The 19,837-nt window shown below is 42.5% G+C and overlaps 1 protein-coding gene across 3 annotated transcripts in view; it reads right to left on the bottom strand.

Moving 5' to 3' along the window:
* LOC105196447 (transcription factor Sox-6) overlaps positions 1-19,837 on the bottom strand; it is a 187,512-nt gene that overhangs the window by 106,224 nt on the left and 61,451 nt on the right. For 2 of the 3 annotated variants that reach the window (XM_039446120.1, XM_039446119.1), the window contains exon 3: positions 17,238-17,332. In XM_039446120.1, coding sequence (XP_039302054.1) covers positions 17,238-17,332 — 95 coding nt within the window. Of the gene's footprint in view, positions 1-15,277; positions 16,229-17,237; positions 17,333-19,837 lie in introns of those variants that run through there. The other variant, XM_039446121.1, reaches the window with a different exon arrangement.

The following is a 19,837-nucleotide window of genomic DNA, read 5'->3' as shown; positions in this document are numbered from 1 at the left end:
AAATACAAGTATCATAAAACCAATCAATTTTTCTTATTCTGTTATGTTTTCATGTAGCACAGCATAGAAAAACCATTGCGAGATATTGCGGCAATGTTTCAGCAACATTGTAGCGACATATACGGTCAAAAAAAAAATTTATTAAACATTTGTTTGAACACTTGCAATGAAATATTTACTTACGGCACATAAATATTTACTCAATAAAACAAAATGATGGTTAAATTACATTAGTGATTCTTGTGCTAAATAAATATTTATTTACATTTAGTAAATATTTCATTGCAAGTATTCAAACAAATGTTTAGTTAAAGTTTAATAATTTTTTCTCTCAGTGTACAATATTGTATTAACGTGTTGCTGCAACATTACGTATCAATATTTCTAAAGTGGACATTTTATCGTTGCTGCAATATTGCTGAAACATCGAAAGTTTTTGCTGTTCTATGCGGGTTCTTTCTTCGAACAGCTTGGTGACACAAGTATAATTAACTATTTGGGATGTTAAATTTTAATTAAGAAAACTTTTTATAATAGGAAAGCTCTTTACGTACAACGGATATGGTTTTCTTGCAAAAATTTCCATCTAGAAATTCTGGAAATTTTGAAAATCCCACATTGACGATGCATGTGACTGTTGGATATTTCAGGGGACTCTAAAGTTCTGATGAAACCATCAAAACTTTCGGTTTCGTAACAGATTACAAGCGGATAATCCGTGACACATCCACGAGCACGACGAGCACGAATGCAATAAGGACCAAATCGCGTCCCGCGAAATGTCGTAGGGAGACATAATCGATACGCGTTTCCCGATAGTCGGGGTTTAAACCCGTAATTAAATCTACTTGCATCAGCGATCTTCCACGATTTAAAAAAGATTTATATCTCGACCTCTCAAAGATCATATATGAATAATCGTGTTACACTATACAATAAATACGTCAAGCAAGGCGTTACAGATCGTATTTAAGCGCAGGAACGACACTCGAGTTACGAAGATCGACGGTAAAATGTTAGAAAATAGAAAAGCAGCTTCTCGCGGACTGCTATAATCGTACATCATCCTTTTATCCGCTCGAGCTATCTCTACAAAGTAGACGATCCGCCGCGGAGCAGCTAGACTACTCGAGTTTTGGGGTAGGCTTCAATAATACAGCCGGTGGGAAATTGTGATCGAAGGATACTATTGGAAAGCGATACCTTAGCCGGGCGTCTGAATAAGTGATGGAACAATATTTTTAAAACGCCTATAATTCGTGGGCCAAGCCTCGCCTTCGCCCTATGGCGGACCTGTATTTATCGGCCCGTGGAGTATAGAGACGCGGCCAAGAAAGAAGGACGATCATTTATGTTGGCGGAGTGGGGTCGCTGCGCAGGAGTCTCCGTCGCCTTTTTACTCTACAATCGGCGTGCGAGTCGAACCGCAGGATTATTGCGGCCATTTATCGGCGTCGCCTAATGTTTTAGTAACGATGTCCAGCGCACGTGCGCCTATCCCTGTTGGAGTCGTTCTTCTGGTTTACGGTATAAAATTTCGTGGGTAAAATCCTCCGGAGAGCAACCACCGGGGTCACGTGCATCGGAGAACATGTCGGATGGTTTAAAGGTAAATTCGTTTCCCGATGCAATGTGACAGAAGAAAATTCGCTTCGGACCGCACAATATATTGATACAATGGATACGTGATCTCGAAGACTGAAAGATAATTCGACGCTCACGCGCGTGACTTGTGATACTAATGGAAAAGCTAAAGAAGAAATGATGAATTTCGTTGAAAAGTTTGCCACTGAATTATTCTCTAGTTTACCGCACGTTATTGTGCGAATAGAATCCATATCTCTGTACAATATTCTTGAAATGTACGAGCTTTTTTACGCGAACGCCACGGCTCTGCGTGAATAATACTATCTATGGAACATATACACTAATCTTTATATCGGAGAAACTACCGCGCGCGCAAATCGAATAATCCCGCGCGAGAAAGCAAGCAATATTCAATCGGAGAATATGCATCGGCCATACGTATGCAAATGGCCGGACACGCGGCACCGATTTGATGAAAGTGTCCGTTCGCGGTCCACCGTACGCTGATAAAATAAAGGGATTTATCCCGCGCGATGGACGCGAGTACCACGAATCGATTCGCTGCGTTCCCCGGTGTATTCGATACTTGAAATTCTCGGGATTCCTCTCCGCGATAAGGTCTATTATTAGTCGCGGGGATTCGATCCGCGTGTATAAAAGGTGTCGCGTTCTCACGACAGTCGCCGTAACGACATCGGGGGCTGCACGTCCCGTCGATCATCCGCGGGAGTGTACCGCGCATGCAGCGGGACCCGAGCTGTCTCTCACGCGCGCATGTTCGCGATCATCGCGATGCGGTACATCTCGTTAAAACTCCACCGTCTGGCCGTTTTACGATTTCGATCGACTATAAAGCTTATCTGGCTTTCTATTCGATTGGTATGTATAAAGGCGGATGGACCGACTACTTTCTCGCGCCCGCATTGGATTGTCGTGAAAGCAGGACGCACTTCTTGTATACGCGCGCTCGCACATACTCGGGACGAGTCATCGTCTTTATTGTACGTATGTACTTCCCGTTGTGTCTTCTTGGCTGAACACGAATGCGACCGTGTGTTGATGCGACCAGTGCTGCCCGCTTTCACAGTTTTTCTCCCAAATTTCAGGGAAAAGATCGACCTATACATCGTGCTGTATTTATATACATCGATCTTGAAATGCAAATTTAGATTTCTCTTAAAAATTATGGAGTCTCGAAAACATCGCGAATAAAAACACAAGAATTATTGGTGTTTCATACCGTCTGTAGAAAACAACAATTTTGCTCGAGTGTCTAAAAATTGAATAGATATAGATCTGAAAATAATGTGAATCGTCAAAATAGTTATGTATTAAGATGTCAAAACTTGTTACAGCATTCTACAAAGCAGCATGATGTTTGAACGTCCTTCATTAATTATTCTGACAATCCACAAGATTATTTTCAAATGTGTCTAGCTAAATTATTAGATACTTCAGTAAAACGTTCTTTCCAGGTAATTTGATCTATCTGTCGTAATTTCACTGCTGCACGCAATGGTATTTCTACTAAATCTCGTAAACCTCGCGTCGTATTATTTATTTTCGCGCATGTCGTATCAAGCATATAATTTTTTGATATTATATATGAAGGATTCTAACATTAATTGGCAGTCATTTCGCACTCGTTGCGTTAAGGCGATTTATGCGCGCCGGCCGTAGCAGAACTCGTTCGCGCACCTGTGAGCATAAAGGCCCATTGCGTATCTGGAATCCCGTTTGGGCGTAACGCGTTAACGTAAGGTCACCGGCGACTATATCAACGTCTCGGGAGATACGTCCGTTATATTGATTGCAAGAATACAAGATACCTGGCATGAAACCACGCGCGCGCACACGATGGCTCACGGCGGGGAGAAGGTAGCAAGCGCGGATTCCGCTGTAGCGTGCAAGCGGAAGCCTTCATCATGATTATCATCATATCTCCGCTAGACATCAAAGACTTATCTTTCCGCCTCTGTCTCAGTTTCTCTCTTTCTCTCTTTCACTGTTTCCCCTCTTCCTCTTTGTCTCATGGTCCCAGGTCTCTAACCCTCTGCCCCTCTACTGTGGTCTTTACGCCCTTTCTCTGCCTAGCTCGCTCTCTGTATCCCTCGACGATTCTCTCCTTCGCTCCCTGGCCCTTTCTCCCCGCGTTCCTATCTTTCCGTAGCCTCTTTCTCTCCCAAGCCGCTCGCGCGGCTTTGGGGTTCCGAGAGATGACCATTTATAAATTACTCCCGAGCTCCTTGATATAGGCTGCATCGGTTGATACTCGGTTAGTCCATTACGTGAAATTAATACATCGTTTCCTTACGATCGACGTTGTATACGTGAGGGAATGTTAATGGCAGTTATCTTCACAAACGGTGAGTATGAAGTTAATCCTACGAAAGATGTTCTTATGCTTGATACATTACAAAAATAGTATATAACGCATCTTCTCAACTCATGCTAATCCTTAACTGATTAAAGCAACGGAGGTCACGCAGAAGGTGCGATGATTATGAAATGAAGAAAACAAAATATTAACCGTACATACAAAGAACGTAGTTAAAAGAAAACAGATCTGATCCATCGTCCGACTCGCGCAACTCTACATTCCTCGCCACGCGGTTCTCAGCCCCGGTTAGAGAGGTCGGAGGAGTAACATTATAACGCAACGAAGAAACGAAAAAAAAAAGGGGGGAAGGAGACCTAGAGAAGTAGAAACACAGAGAGGCAGTGGCCGAGGAGGAAGGAGGGCGCGAGACAAACACATGTTGCACACTCGCTCGTCGTCGTCGGTTGCTGACTCCTTCGCTCGCGAAGGGAGAGAGAGTTCCTCTCTTCGGCTTCTCTCGTCGCGACGCGTAACGTAAGACTAACAACACAATGGAAGCAACAGCTGCATGATAGATGGTGGCTGCTGGATCGACCGACCGACCGGTCGGTCGGTCGGTCGGTCGGTCGGTTCTGCCAATTCCGACGTTCTTTCTCTTCGGCCCCGGACCCGACTCACTTCTTTTCGCTCGCGGGCCAAGTCGTTATCGGTCAGGCCGCGGTTCGCGGAAGCGTGACGAGAGAAGCGCGTCACGCAGGAATCTTGTAACTCGACGGCGCGTCGCATCGCTCGACGTATATCGGCGTGGGTTTGTTTATCGGCCGAAAAAGACCTTCTGGAAGACATCTGGCCGGGAGAGTGTTCACCGATATGCGTCACGCCTTATTGTGGGCCAGCTTCTTCAATCGCTCGGCGATTGCTCGAGATCCCTTTTAGCCCGTGATTTATGGAACTGATATGATTTACACGACGCGCAAAGCACGGGGGAGTAAGTAGCGTCTATTGCCGCTGTATTAATAGACACCGAGCGTGTGTGATAGCGCGCGAAATAATACGCGAGTAGATATTATAATAGCTTGGCTTATCTATCGCGAGCGATTCCGTCGAAATTCTCTATTTTCAGATGGAAGAAAGTGCAGGATGACGAGGCACGTTTTGCACGCACCATATGCAATGACAGTGCACAAGAGATGTACCTGTGTATCAAGTGTACCTGTGTGTGGCATCCGCGTCTCACATCAATACACACCAAACAACAAAGATTAAAATAATAGGAGCGCGTTTATCGATGAGCGCAATTTGCATAATGGCGCGGACGGTCGGCAGAGAATAATGCGCGCGTATATGAGATACAAGGAGCGCGCTACTGGTGCTCGCGATGCGCTTGCCTGCAGCCAACGCCAACGATGTAGCCTCCAATTAGCTTCTCATTGAACCTCGAAAGAGGAAGGAGCGGAACAAGGGGCCGGTTCGTCGCCGGCCACTCCGTGCCCGCGCAGCCATTCGCGGACGCCATTGTCATCCATTTGTTCATACAAATCCCTGACTATAATCATTTAATGCCCACATTCATCGTGGCCGCGGCATTGTGCTGTCGCCGGTGCGTTAGTCCTTGGCACGCATGCGTGGTCGCGTCCTCCGACAAGGAGCTTAGGGCCTTAAGACGAGCTTCGTGCGACCGTACGCAGCCGATGTGCTCCCTCTCCCTCTCCATCTCACTCTCTCCATCTCGTCCCCATCTCGGCGAACACGTGTGTGCGTGTGATTACACGCGAGAGAGATCTCCGACGTTCCGCTGTATCGTCGAATTCGGGCCGCTCGCACCTTCCGCGACCAATTAATCTCCGCCGTTGAAAATCCTTCGCGCCTTAAACGGCAGACCTATTGTGACGTCTTCCTCCGGCGACCGCGGCGGTGGGTGGTTCACGCCTTTGAAGAGTGGTACATCGTGTTTCTGATTGTGCCGCACGTGAGTATTTGTGTAGGAGCGGGCGTACGTATGTTTCTCGAAAATTTTCAAGCGCGACAGAAGAAGCAAATAATAAAACGTATCGACTACTCTTTGAAGTTCTGTCTTTAAGATAGCTCGAAAGACATGTCTGAATAAATAAGAACCAGTGTAAAGCGAATTGTGTATAAATGAAATAAAATTGTTGCACAATTTATCAAGCGTGTATAGTTTTCAATTAACTTAATTCTGCTAAGCTCACTCTGGATTTTATGATGTAAATCAATTGGAAATCAATCGGTTAAAAAAATGACCGATTTAGTAGCGATAAATCTGTCGCAATCATCTCTACCGTTTCTCCCGCGACGCGCGGCCACCGGTGGTCAGTCGCGATACCGACGTTACGTTTTCGAGATGCTCCGCGCTCACAATGGATAATGCCTCGCGGGCATCGCGCTTTTAGCAGCAATCTAACGGCACTCAGCGCGCGTGTGTGTACGTATGCGTGTGCGCACGGAGGCCCCCGGACCAGAGATAGCGCGCGTTGACTGAATACCACACGCACACCGAGCGTGCGAGCCGTTGCTCTTTGTGGGACGCTCAAAGAGCACAATGTCCATAGTCCGGAGCCGACAATGGGCCCTCCACAACTGGTTAATATCAAGGTTGTTTGAAGGGTAGCCTCCGATCGCGCGCCCGTGTGCACGCGTGAACGCCGCGGTGTCCTCCTTGTCCTCTCGTGATGCGCGCACTCTCGTGAGAGTGTAGCATTGTGTCCGGCGAGCGTGAGGATAAAGGCGAATCTCGCGGACGCCGACCGACTTTGTCGCTCTCCGCCTGATGATTTTTAACGAATCGCAAGGAAAGAGCCGTCGCGCGTGATGGTGTCTCGTGATTTCTCCCGGCAGCTACGACCTCGCGCTTTCTAATGACACGTTACATTTCGCACTGCGCTTCATACGCTTTGCGCATTTCGCACAATGGTTTTATATCGTCAATTTGCGCCGCAAAATCGTCATCTCGCCTTGCGAGATCTTTGCTGCTACTGTACTTTTTATTGACGAGAATTCGTTAATGAACGTGCACATGACTTTTCCTTTGCGAAAATACGATCGAGCCTCGCACCTTTTTTTATGTTTAACTTTAAATGGAAAAATTAAAAACCAAATAAACACTTTTTAATGATGTCTAACAGCCTTTTGTTCGAAACGACTTTTGATATCGACAAGAGTATGTGTTCATTTCTTATCGATTATTTCTATTTAATATAGAATACAATCATTATATCGACATTGTCTACACGGTAAATATTTACACGTTTGGCATATTACGCGTGCGTATGTGTGTGAATGTGATTATGTAATTGATTGTATCGACGTCAATTGCGAGCTAACACTTTCTCGGTAGTTTCAATGGAACAATTTAACAAAAATGAGATTATGTACGCATCGATGCATGCATAATTTGGCTTTATGAAAAAACAGCATGTCTCGCCGCTGAAGGAATGCGGTGTCAGTTGTCGCAACACTTGCGACATGTAATTGCGAGATGAATGTTTTTTGCTGATTAATTGATAGTTTTAACAATTATATGCTCAATCGATTGCATGTCACCATATCGACTTACCGTTGTTAAGATAACATCGAACTCAAAACGCACTCATAAATCTACATCAATTCAATATACATATATAAAAATTTCATTGTAAAAAAATTATTATACATTTTATTTTTACCGATCGATGCTGGTATCGCATGCCGTCCAAAAGACGTCCTCGGGATGTCTAATAACGACGAGTTTGCTATGCTTCTGGCGGTTCCACTCGAGTGGAAGGAAACCGAGCGTGGAAGGGACTAATTAAAAAGCATATGGTTCCATTAAAAAGAAAACTCTCTCGCTCCTTTGGTCGATTTTGTAAACAACAAATTCGCATTCGCGCGTATGTAAAAGGGAAGGAAACCAAGGCGAAATGAAACGTTAAAAGGGAAGGAAACTAGGATGAAATAAAACGCGGAGATGTAGAAAGGGAGACTGTTGTCTCTAGGGAGCAGTCAAAGCAGGCGATGTTCATGTAATAATGTTGATCCGAGTATCAAACCACTACGATATTCTTGGAACACTGTTTGAATTGTCGATGAACATGACGAGAATAATAAGGTTTCAAATTACTAGTACAATCGACTTATTTTCATTTGAATTCTAAATAGTAGCATTTGTATTACGTGCGGTTTAAATACCTTTATAAACTCAGAAATCTCTATCGATATTAAATTATTAAAAATTTGTAACACAAAAATTATGTCTCTCTTTCTCAGGATTTTTAATAATTCTTTTTATAATCCTGTTGTAATTGCAATTAATAAGAACATCAACCGTTTAAAAAGAGGAATGCTGATGTGTCTTTTTATTTTTTTTTAATCTTTAACTTCTTATATTTATTTATAATAGAAGTGCTTAGGTTCATGTTCGTATCGAGATAAGTGTGCACGGTAAATGAGTTCCGCTATATAACAAGTGAGATTGATTTACAGTTTCCTCTAAACACTAAGCTTCAACGTATAATAATGCCGAGATTTGAATGCCTGTTTTACGAGTACGGGGGTGTTACCGCTAAACAAATCATCGTCATGTGCGCTTTGATGCGCTTGAATATGAAATTGCCAGGTTCGCGAAAAAGCCTACAATTATATGTAAATTTATGTAGAGCGGCGCGTCATTAAGATCGCGGATTACGAAGCGCGTGCTGCGCGAGGTCATACACGACCTTCGCGTATAATTGATCTATCATCCACTTGATCCTTTTACCAAGTTCTTATGCGCAGAATACTTTTTCCCTTGACAAACATTTAATTCTGAATTATCGATCAAACAAATTTCATGAATACGTTAAAATGTCAATACGTATTTACAAAACATTTCTGCAATCGGAATTAGATATCGTTTATATGTTTCTAAATTATTAATCATGTAATTCAATTTGCATTTTTTTTTTTTTATTGTTATATCGTGACGATTTTGACGCTAAACTACAAACAACATCTCTCACACAATCTCTTCGAGTTGCTGGCCGGTCGCACGAGATTCGCTTTTGTTTTTTTATTTCGCGTCTGCCGTTATCGGAGGGAAACGGCAGAGCCACGAAGCGCCGTGTCGCATCGTGGGGATGACAAGTCGGTCCTGTCCTCCCCGAGGGAGCAGCAATTTATAAATAATTGAGCCGAGTCCGGTAAAAAATGAATTACGCGTCCCTGTACAATATGAGGAGTTGCTTTACAGTAAAACGAGGAGGGGACCCGCGAGACCCGTGGCATCGACGTCGCAGACGATGCTGCTGCTGCGGGGTGACTACTGAGGAAGATACGGTGGGGCACTGAGAGACAGAGAGAGTAACATAAGCCGCATCAATTTTGCAATTGGAGAATTTTATGTTCGCGCGGGCTCCATATATTATGGACGAGCTTTCGCCGCGACGCCTATCCACCGCGTCTCGACCGACCGTTTGGTTCTTGGGCTTGCGCCTTTTCTTTTTTTTTCTCTTTTTTTTCTTTTATTCGAAGATCCTCGCGAAATTGGGGACCAGCAGTTTTGTCTCTGCAGCTCGTTTGTTGAATATTTGATACTGGCGAGAGTCAAGGTGCAGTGAATATTGCGTATACATCGCGAAATATGATCTCCTCCTTTATAAAGTGTAAATTGGATCTAATATATAATTAAGTATTAGTTATAAAAATGACAGATGGACGTCGAATAAAAGAGGAGAGAGTACGCGCCGCATACATTATCTTTCATAAATGATTAATCATCGTTATAATTATTATGCTACCAGTTAATAATCAATGTCTCTCGGCAATCATTCTTAGCAATATTTTATCAAATGGCACGTAATGTGAAGAAACTGCATTTTCAATTTAAAGGTGAAACGCCGCGTGCTTTTACTTTTTGCTACTTCAACATTAATATGCTGACATATCACTTTTAAATTATCTATAGTTTTTGTAATCATCGTAGTATAATTAATGCGAATAATGTAAGAATAGTTAATAAAATGTTCATATTATTAAAAAAAAAACGTGAAAAAAATTAATCTACACTCCTATCAAAGTCCCAGATACCATCTACAAATGATTCTTTGCGTTCAATAGAGTTGACACGTCAAATTTTATAAATTACAATCCCCTTTTGTGAAGCTAATTTTTAAGAAGTAGTATTGTCGTTCAACCGGTTTTATGATCATGACTCAAGCAGGCCAACGTTTGAGCCATTATCAAACCTAAAATAATTATAATATTATCGTCATCATAAAGAATAAAACGTCGATTCGTAACAAAAAAAAAACGGAAAAGCTGGATTTTACGTAAAGTCATGTTTTTTAATGCGCTAATCTCGGTTAGAGCTGTGATGTTCAGTGTTTAAAAGTTACATAACATACAAGACAAAAAGCATATTCTAAAATTCAGTTATTACAAATATCTCTAAATTTCAAATAATTTCGTTTTTATGTAATTTGCCTCGCACTACATTCACGGAATAGCTGACTCCGTATTTTAATTCTTACAAATGTAATCTTATAGAGCGAAAGATACCTTCCTTCGTCGACCCGACTGAAATTAAGGAAACAAATATCACAGAAGCGCCGGAAGATAAAAGGAAAAGTAATACGGTGCAATTCGAAAGATAAAGTCGGTAATGCTTTTGGCTTTCGCGCAAACATCGTTTTAATCCCCATTTCAACAAAGTCCCAGGCAGAAAGGACCGGGAAGTTATATCCCTGCAAAGAGAAACAGCGCGAAAGAGGCGTCGGAAACGGGGGAGGAGAGAGAGAAAGAGAGAGAGAGTAGCGGGTTGAATCGAGGCGAGTAATCAGGGAGACATTATTTTCCCTTTGAGACCTTCCCGTGTTTTATTACGAAGGAAAACGTATAATCCGCTTGTGCAATTCGGCCGACCGAGCTCGTCCCTGTTTCGTCTTTAGTTCGTCGATCATTCGCAATTGACGTGCTCGATGGAATCCGGCACCACGCTCGAATACGGGTTTGAGGGGTGCGCCGATCTTTAGTTTTCCTTTGAATTTATTGACGAGTTCAACGAAGGAGCGATGAAAGGATTTCGACGCGCAAAACGCTGACGCAAGAAAACGTGAAATGTTGCTCGCGGCCGATTCCATTTCGATGGCGCGAATTAAATTCTTGCATTGATTCGATTCGATACTTAAGTACACTAATTATGCTAGATAAGCTGTTGCTGCTGCTGCTGCTTCTGCTTTGTGAATCACTGTAGCCCGTTGTAACGGTTCCGAACGTCAGTCTCCGAGCTTCGAGCCGAATCGCCCGGGATCTCCTCCGTCGCGACTGCGACGTGGAATTTTTATTCTCCATGGCGTTCCATTATACGCGCCGAAAAAATACTGCCCCTTCGCTCTTTCTTTCGCGGCCTCGCTCATCGCCCGGAGAATAACATTCGCACTTTACGATTATGCTTGCCTACTTTTTTTTTTTTTTTTTTTTTTGTCAAGGAGGCCGGCTCTCTTCTCTCGGCGTCAACAGCGGATTCACGATCGGCTGTTCCACACGCACACAGGTCCCCCGATTAAAGTCGACAACGGCCGCTATGGGTCACACGTTGAACGGCCGGCGAGTTCCGCATAAATCGAGAATTAAATAGACGAGCGCTTCCCCCAGAATCTGCATAATCTCACGAGAGCGTGTTAATCCTTGGGCTTGGGTATTCTGAACAACCTGACATTATTTGTTGCCGCCAGCCCTTTCTCTATGCCCGAACAGAAATACGCACGCGTTTGAAATTATTTCGACAAAAGCTACGAATATAAACAAGTGTTATTCAAGTTTTGAATAAACGTCGATATCGTGCGATGTGCTCTTTTATATAATTAGCACATTTCCTTAATTAGGCTGAGAATAATATTTTTACATAAAATGACACGATGCGCTCAAAGGAATAAATTATCGAGTATAATGAGTGCAAAAGGACATCGCAAACACCGCAACAACAGCATGGCGCGATGTTATTTCTACTCGGATTCATATTTTGCTTGATATTTTTGAAACACCATTCGTGTCACTTTAACGACCATACGGTGACCGGATGTCGTAATGACGTACCGACAAAAGCGCGCGTTTCAACTTCTTTTTCTTTCTTTCCTCTCCGCAAGTCGGCTCGCTTGCCTCTGTGTAGCTCTAGCCACACCATATATTCTTAATGCATTCTTCGCATATTTTCAATCCGCTTTTGTTATTCTGGCACGCTGTTCCGCAGGCAATCGAGATTTTCAAAAGCGCACACAAAGTTGCGTATCCCGTGTGTCGTCGAGGCGCGCGATATTCTTAAATTTCATTTGTCGTTGCCAAAAATTTGAATTATCGACAATAACGCGCGTGATGGCAGCTGATGCCCGATTCTCCGAGCGCGAAGACGACACGACTTACTTTTTGTATTCGAAAAACATGAAAATGTTGCGATAAATCGCACACCGCGCTTCATTTTGGTGCATACCGCTTTTCGCAAACAGTCGCATATTTTATTGCGTTCCTCCAGTTTCTCTTTATCCAAAGATAAGATGGACGGATTCTATGCATCTGTTTCTCTCTCCCCCTTTGATTTCTCGCTATGTCACGCAAAGCTGCTTTAATAATCGCCGGAGGAAAGAGAGTCAGAATTACGACTAACAAATGTCGAAGAAAATATCACTTTTTGCTATGGTTTACGATGGCGTCTCGAGATGACTCCTTTGCCGTCCGCGCCCAGATTGCTCCCAATTTAACTAACGTCCGCTTCTTTTTTTTTCCGTCGAAGAAACGAAGAAATAAAATTGGCGGAAGCGCCGGAATTCGCTTCGCGTCGGACGTCGCGACTTGCGCAATCGCGAATCGTCATTGTGCTATTTGCACAAAGGAGCGATAAGATTAAGCGGCTCTCTTTCCCATCGTCGAAAATCTCGAGCTAAACCGTGCAACATTTTATCGTCGCCTTGGAAGATACGCTGATACTACAGGTTTATTGACAAGTGCGAGATGGAACGAGACGATACCGGCGTACTCGCGCTATTTACTTAGCGTCTTGCCGTTGGTAGCGGCATGTCAATATCGCGCCGAACGCGACATCCGTATTCGGGAATGGAAACCGAGGTTCGAGAAATATCTCGTTACACCAAGTCGCGTTACGTCATTGTACGCTAAAGCTGTTTTCGCGAAAATTAGGAAAATGAAAGCAGTCTTGATGTTATGATATAGCTCGATATTACGGATATTTCTTACGACACTGTCTCTACTACTCTCTAAATCGGAATCGATATATTATTCAATGATTCCGATTTGCAGTGCTATACTTGTGACTGTGATAATCAGGAAGTATTGACTGTCTACTCGACGATTCCAATTAAGGGGGGGAAAATTCTCACTATTTCTAATCGGAATCAGTGTGTTATCGCACCGAGAAAAAATTCTTTAATGAAAAAAATACATATATTTTAATGCAAGCATTTGTTGGTTTTGTTTAACAATAAGTAAAATTATTTACATTGAAATGAACAGATGTATTACCTTAAATATATAACTTTGTATTTTTACATTTTTTACATTTAAATAACGATTTTGAAATAAATAATATTATTAAACTTAATTAAATTGTTTTTTAAATTAAAAAAATCTGACTATCTGGAATATAAAAATAGTCTAACAGTAAATATTTTCGAGAAATGCAAAAAATTACTTAAATAAAAATTATTCCTTCATTTTATTTACATACATATTTCAATTAAGAAATTTTTAACTTGACCGCAAATAAATGAGCTATTGAGTAAATAACTTTATGCGTTAAGTAAAATTTTGTTATAACCGTTTTATTAAGATATTTTTTCTCTCAGCGCGCTAAAAGACAATGAATATTTCGCTGATTGAAATAATTATAAGTATAGCACCAAAATCAGTAAAATTTCACAGATTCCAATTTTAGAGAGTGCAACGACAATCGGAATACGATTAAATCGTCTTCCGCGCGCAATGGAACGAGGACCGTCAACAATTTTTTTAGTTATCCGCAAAATGACAGCCATTCGGTAGGTATCCATCAGCAATCGTCCAATAAATCGAACCGTGCCCGCGAATTTCCCGTTCTTGCAATGGACGGTAATTCAATTCCGTTTACGCAATTTCGCGCGTTCGCGAGTGGCGGAGCGATCGACGACTCAACGGGTGTCCCGATCGTTTCTCGCCGCTTTCATCGTTCCCTTGGCGGCGTGCAAATCGCCGCGCGCCAATTGTAATTCGTTCACCACCTATGAGAGATCGGTGGAACGGTTTCCTCTCGCCGTATACCGGCGCACGGCGCGGCGGAGCGGCGGCGATCGCAATCTTCCGCGACTCGCACGGTCCCGTGGCGATTCGTTGCGCTTGTAAATTGATCGCGACTGTACACTCCGTGGCTGAAAGTGATCTGCTCGTTAAGTACCGCAGGGCACCCGAGAAAGACAGCGGCTGGAAAGTGAGGGGAAGAACGGCGAGAACGCGATCGAGAAAATAATGACGATACCCCCGACGTACGCGCGCGATTAATGGCGAAAGTCGCGAGTACGGCCGGGAGGAAGGTTTGCTCTCGCCACGCTTCTTGCCTCGACTCGATCTTGCGCGAGCGTCGACGGAACTTGGATGTTACGTAAGCTCACAGTAGCGCGCTTCCGCTTTGCGTATAATATCAACAGAGATTGCCACTGGCGAGGCGGATTGTGAAGTAAAAGTTCATTTTCCGTAATGTGTCGCGCGACGCATAGAATGCCCGACCATTACTGCCGTTCCTACTAATGAATTCTTTGCGGTACATTTTTCACCCGTGAGATTTTTCACGAGGACATTTCAGCGCAATTTAACAATTCTCAAATATTATATCTTTGTCGTTGAATGCAGAATTAAATGTCTATGAAATAAAGCCACGTATACTCCCTAAATCTCGTAGAATTAAAAATCAAAAATTGCACGAGCTAAATTCTTACTCTTTTAGAGTGACGAGATTTACATCATTCTATAAAAGTGAATTTACACACTTTAAGAGTGAATTTTTGTTCTTATTAATGTGAAAAATGATTCGAAAATTGCACAAGCTCAATTTTTACTCTCTTAGAGTGACGTTTTACTCTAGGAATTTTAGAAAGTATAAAATTTGACTAAGAATTTATCTCCTGTCTACACTTCTTCAAAAGTTCAATTCATTAAAATTTTCAACTCTTATCAGACAATAAGTCAAGTTTAATTTAAAAATTTTTAAGTTAAAAAGATTTCATTAACAGGAGCGACAATAATGGTTCGATGTGCCATGTACAACTAGTAAATAGCAATTATTAAGTAAACTTGCACAATTTGTTTTTTCAATAGCATAGTAAGCAGATAATTAAACGCTAGTATAGTTTTACGTACCCAATCGATTCCATTTTCGACGATAAGTGAGGGCCTGAACGTTCGAATGCGCGCAAGGAAAACAAGAAGTATCCAATCCACAAAAGTCACACCTCACTAAATAGTACTTCTGCTTAGATCGCGCTCGCCGTCCTGAAAACGCCCGACAATCATTATTTCTCGCAAATCATATTCGGGGGACGAATTGGAATTTTTCGCTCTCGCGGCCGGGAGCGCGCGTCCCGTTTTCGCGACGACACCCCGTATATCGCCTGGGAAAATAAATCTTGTGGACACTCACCGGGAGGGAGACTGGACACTGGAGGCTGTCACCGGACACGGGTTGCAGCGACTGCAACAGATCGCGTGCGTGAAAGAGAGGACGGCTATCAATGGCTGCATTATACAATACTCGGTGGTGGTATATACGGCAATATGTGTGTTTGCTGGCGCAAATGCGCGAGTGTGCGTATCCGCGCTCGCGCGCACCTCGCGTGTATGTATACGTGTGCACACCAAAGAGACGCGTACGTGTGCGAGGACATATACACACGTGTATATAGATACCACCGAACGGGTCCACACCGAACGGGGCGTGCTGTGCACCGCGCGCGCGGCAGGTATTGCCGGCCAGGAGAGGCTCTCCGGCGCGCATAACCCGTTCACGAGCGAGCGGGAGACGAACGGACGAAACTGTCCGTGAACAACGAGGAGCGACGATGTATGCGCGCCTGGTGCTCCACCCTGTTCTTGGGTTTACTTTCGACGAGTATTTCGCCGATTAGATATCGCTCTTTTGCAAACACTGCGCTGCGAGCACGTTCGATTATTGTACAGCCTCATCTCTGTCTCTCTCTCTCTCTCTTTTTTCCGCTCTTCGTGCCTCTCGTCCCGCTCTCTTCCTCTCTTTCACGTATTTATCGCCGTTCGATGCCGTCATATACGTGTACATCGTTCCTGCGTACTCCCCCTTCCTGTTCCCATCGCGAAATCTCCCCTCCCCCTCCCATCTCTCCTTCTCTCCCGTCCATTCTTCTCTCCTTTCATCTTTCATTCTTCGTTCCTCTTTTGATCTCACTCGACCGGATCGACCTGTTCACGTGTACAGCCCGCAATAACTATATCCAGCCCGGGTCTTTTTTTCGTTAGGCCGTTCTTACGCAGCTTGAAAACGAATTGACTTATTGTAAAACGTTGTCCCGCCGTCCGTAATTGTTCGCGCGTGCCTGTGTATGAATACTTGGACCGAACATCGAGTCAAGTATACGGCGAGCCGCATTTTTCTCCCCTGTCGTTTATGCCGCCACGTGTACGGCTCTGAGCAAATCCTATTTTTCGCGCTGGCCACCTTGAGTAATCACGCGCTCGTATTGTCAAGCGAGTAATTCGAGCGAGCAAAATTGATCCGCGAAAGCCGCGATCTTGAGTCATATTTACGAGCGAAATATAAATTATTTCGATAGCATATCAGCACTGTGGCGTGCAGCAGTGAGATATCATAGGTTCTACGCTATGACAATTCTTTTCATGGAACGAAAACGATTGACCTAACACTTCAAAAGATATATATCAGTGTTTTCTGCTAGATAAAAACTGGGAGGAGAAATGTGAGATGGCGAAGTATTGTGGATTCTAGAATCCACTTGACGACTGTAACGGGAAGTTTGGATTTTTTAAGCTGAAAGGTACACCATTATACGACTATGTTAACATGATTTCAATTGAAAGACGCTTGTAACTATGCAGGCGCAATGGCTCGATATAATGGATACGTGTCGTACTCGCGAACATGCTACGCGGAGGTGTATCGCTAGGGGAAGCATCGCCGATAAGTCACATTGGTTTGTGTAGTCGGACTACGGCGATAGATTTCATAGTAATGTTAAAGGTCTTTTATGGGTTCCATTAAGTCACATTGTACACGAGCGAATAGGCGCATCCCGAATGAATAAGCACAATAAGCAGGTGCCGTTGGACTTACCGGCTTCGAATCTCCTTCCAGCTGATCGGGTTTACGGCCGTATCGACCCCGTCCACCGTCGTACAATTATGGCGAACATCAGGAAGCGCTCCGTCCTGCAGACAAGAAAGAATCTTGGTCAGCTTGACGAATAATGCGAAACGTCATTCCGCGTCGTTTAACCTTTGACAAAGATTCGCGTGTACACATTTAGAGAATTATTTCCCTAATGTTATTACATATTATCTATATTTCCAACTTCTATCACGTGGATTGTTACATCAACTGGTTCTCAAACCCTATTAAACGTCTGTACCGATCACATGGAATAGTCACTAATGTTAAACGATAGCGATGATCGAAGATCAATTTCACGATCGTTGCAGAATCGAATTCCGTATCAAAACACATCACTTACGTCATTTTATATCAATCTTGGTTAAATTATTAATTGTACAATTTAAAAAATATGATTTATTGTATTCGTACAACGATTATACTAGGAAACTCGTCACGAGATGTGTGCTAGCGTTTCGCTGGTCGTAAATTAGCGGTTTCCGCTTTAACGTTACTACACGATTTGAGCAGATCGGGACTGTTCAAAGCAAAGGAAAAAAAAAGAAATTTAAAAAATGCATGATAACAAGAGATAACAATGCATAGGCGTAAATTCTTATGTCACTTAAGTTAATAGAGAGAGAACATGATAAGATAGAACCATTAATCATCTCATCCATTTGCACGAAAAGGATATAAAAGGATGAATGTAAATAATGCTTCATGTGACTAAGAACAAGAAAAAAAGTAAATAAAAAAAAAATAAATAAATAAATAAATAGAATGTAGCGAGGATCAATTTTCCCTCGACTTCAATCCTCAATCATTCCGTTACGAGCGGAATAAAAGATAAACGACCAAAACACTTATGATGCCTATTCTAACATCCATTTACAATTTGCATTTACATTATTAATATTATTATAATAATCATACTGCATAAAATTTAAAAGAAATTACGAGATATAATTTAAAATGCAAATATTGAGGTCATTACGGTCTGGTTATAACGGCCTCTATCCAAATAATGATAAAAAAAGGCATCCCGTTAAATACTATCTAGAATTCATTATGTCGAGTTTGAAGAATTGACGATTTGCGGATGGTTACCCACAGCTACGAAAGATCCCGAGAGAAGACAAAGAACGATGATTCAGAGGTAGAAGAGAAGAACCTGGTAGATGACACGAGATTCCTACGATGGTAGGTACTACGTCATTGTCTTTTTCTTCTCCATTTCGCTCGTCTCTCACTCTCTCCCTCTGTCTCAAGCCTCTACTATGGCTTAACGTTTTCGACTTGAAACGCCAGCATTCCTGCCGTCGCGTGGAATCCAGCGATGTTAAATGAATCGTCTTAAGAAAATATAATGTCCACTAAAACATTATTCCCTCTTTCTCTTTTGTAATTTATAACCGCGCTGAAATCATTTTCGTAAATGCTTGATGTCATTTCATTAAATATATATTGCGATTATAGTCAAATATATAGATAGACATGTGTTTTATAAATAGCAATTTGTATTTAAATATTCATACAACATATTTCGTATTTAAAAAAAACATCGACATATTATAAATTAATGTCGTATGAATATTTTAGGCGATTAATCTCGATTAACCTTGAAATCTATTTTAATTATAAAATATTTTTTATAATTCAATTGCATTGAATATATGTATATAAATAATTAAGAATAATATTTATTCATATCAAGTCTGATATGTAAAACAGCAAAATTTCTTGCGTGAGAATAAAAACTTTCGAAAGAAATAATTTTGTTCTGCATATAAAAGATCGATAATAAAGAAAAACAAAAATATCATTCGATTTAGCGAACGGAAGTCGTTGGCACTTCTTTTTCGAAAACTGGTAAGATCATAGCGTTTCCCACTCCGGAAGATCGCAGGTAGCGCCCCGCTCTATTAATAGACCGGCTGATCAATTCGCAGGCGCGTCGGCGAGGTTTACCTGTGGCACGTGGGCGTTCCTGGGTAGCAAGCAGCCGTAAAGTCGTTAAGTAGCCACTTCGGACTTTAGAATCAGGAGGTGATGGATCATTAGCCCCGAGGATCTTTCCGTAACCTACGGTCTCCGCCGAGCTAATACTGGTTACATGCTTCGACAGGATACCACCGTGAAGCATGTAATCGTTCAGCCGAGTTTCAACCATCCGTGAAGTAAAAACGATGTCCGCGCGAACGTGACGTTGCTAAATCGTAACGCAAATTAATTTTCTTCAGAAATCAAACAAATTTCAATTTACTTCGAGTCAATACAGAACTGCGCGCGATACAACTGTGATGTCAACTTGATTTCTCTACTTCCAAATCCTACACATTTTTATTTTTTCCATTTTTTGCATCTTGTCAATAGAATGTATCACACGAGCGTGAAATTAAATAGAGATATGCAGTAGATAATAAATGGAAAAACATGAACGAGAATGCACGCGGATAGGTGATCGTGCCGTGCTAATATAGCGGTTGATAAATTCGCGAGCGTTGTGGCCGCGAGCGTACTACGGTTTCTAGACAGTGAGGAGCCATAAAGACGCTAAATAG

The sequence above is a fragment of the Solenopsis invicta genome, chromosome 2, assembly GCF_016802725.1.
Source record: "Solenopsis invicta isolate M01_SB chromosome 2, UNIL_Sinv_3.0, whole genome shotgun sequence".
NCBI classification, from domain to species: domain Eukaryota; kingdom Metazoa; phylum Arthropoda; class Insecta; order Hymenoptera; family Formicidae; genus Solenopsis; species Solenopsis invicta.
This window is presented reverse-complemented; position numbering and strand designations above follow the sequence as displayed.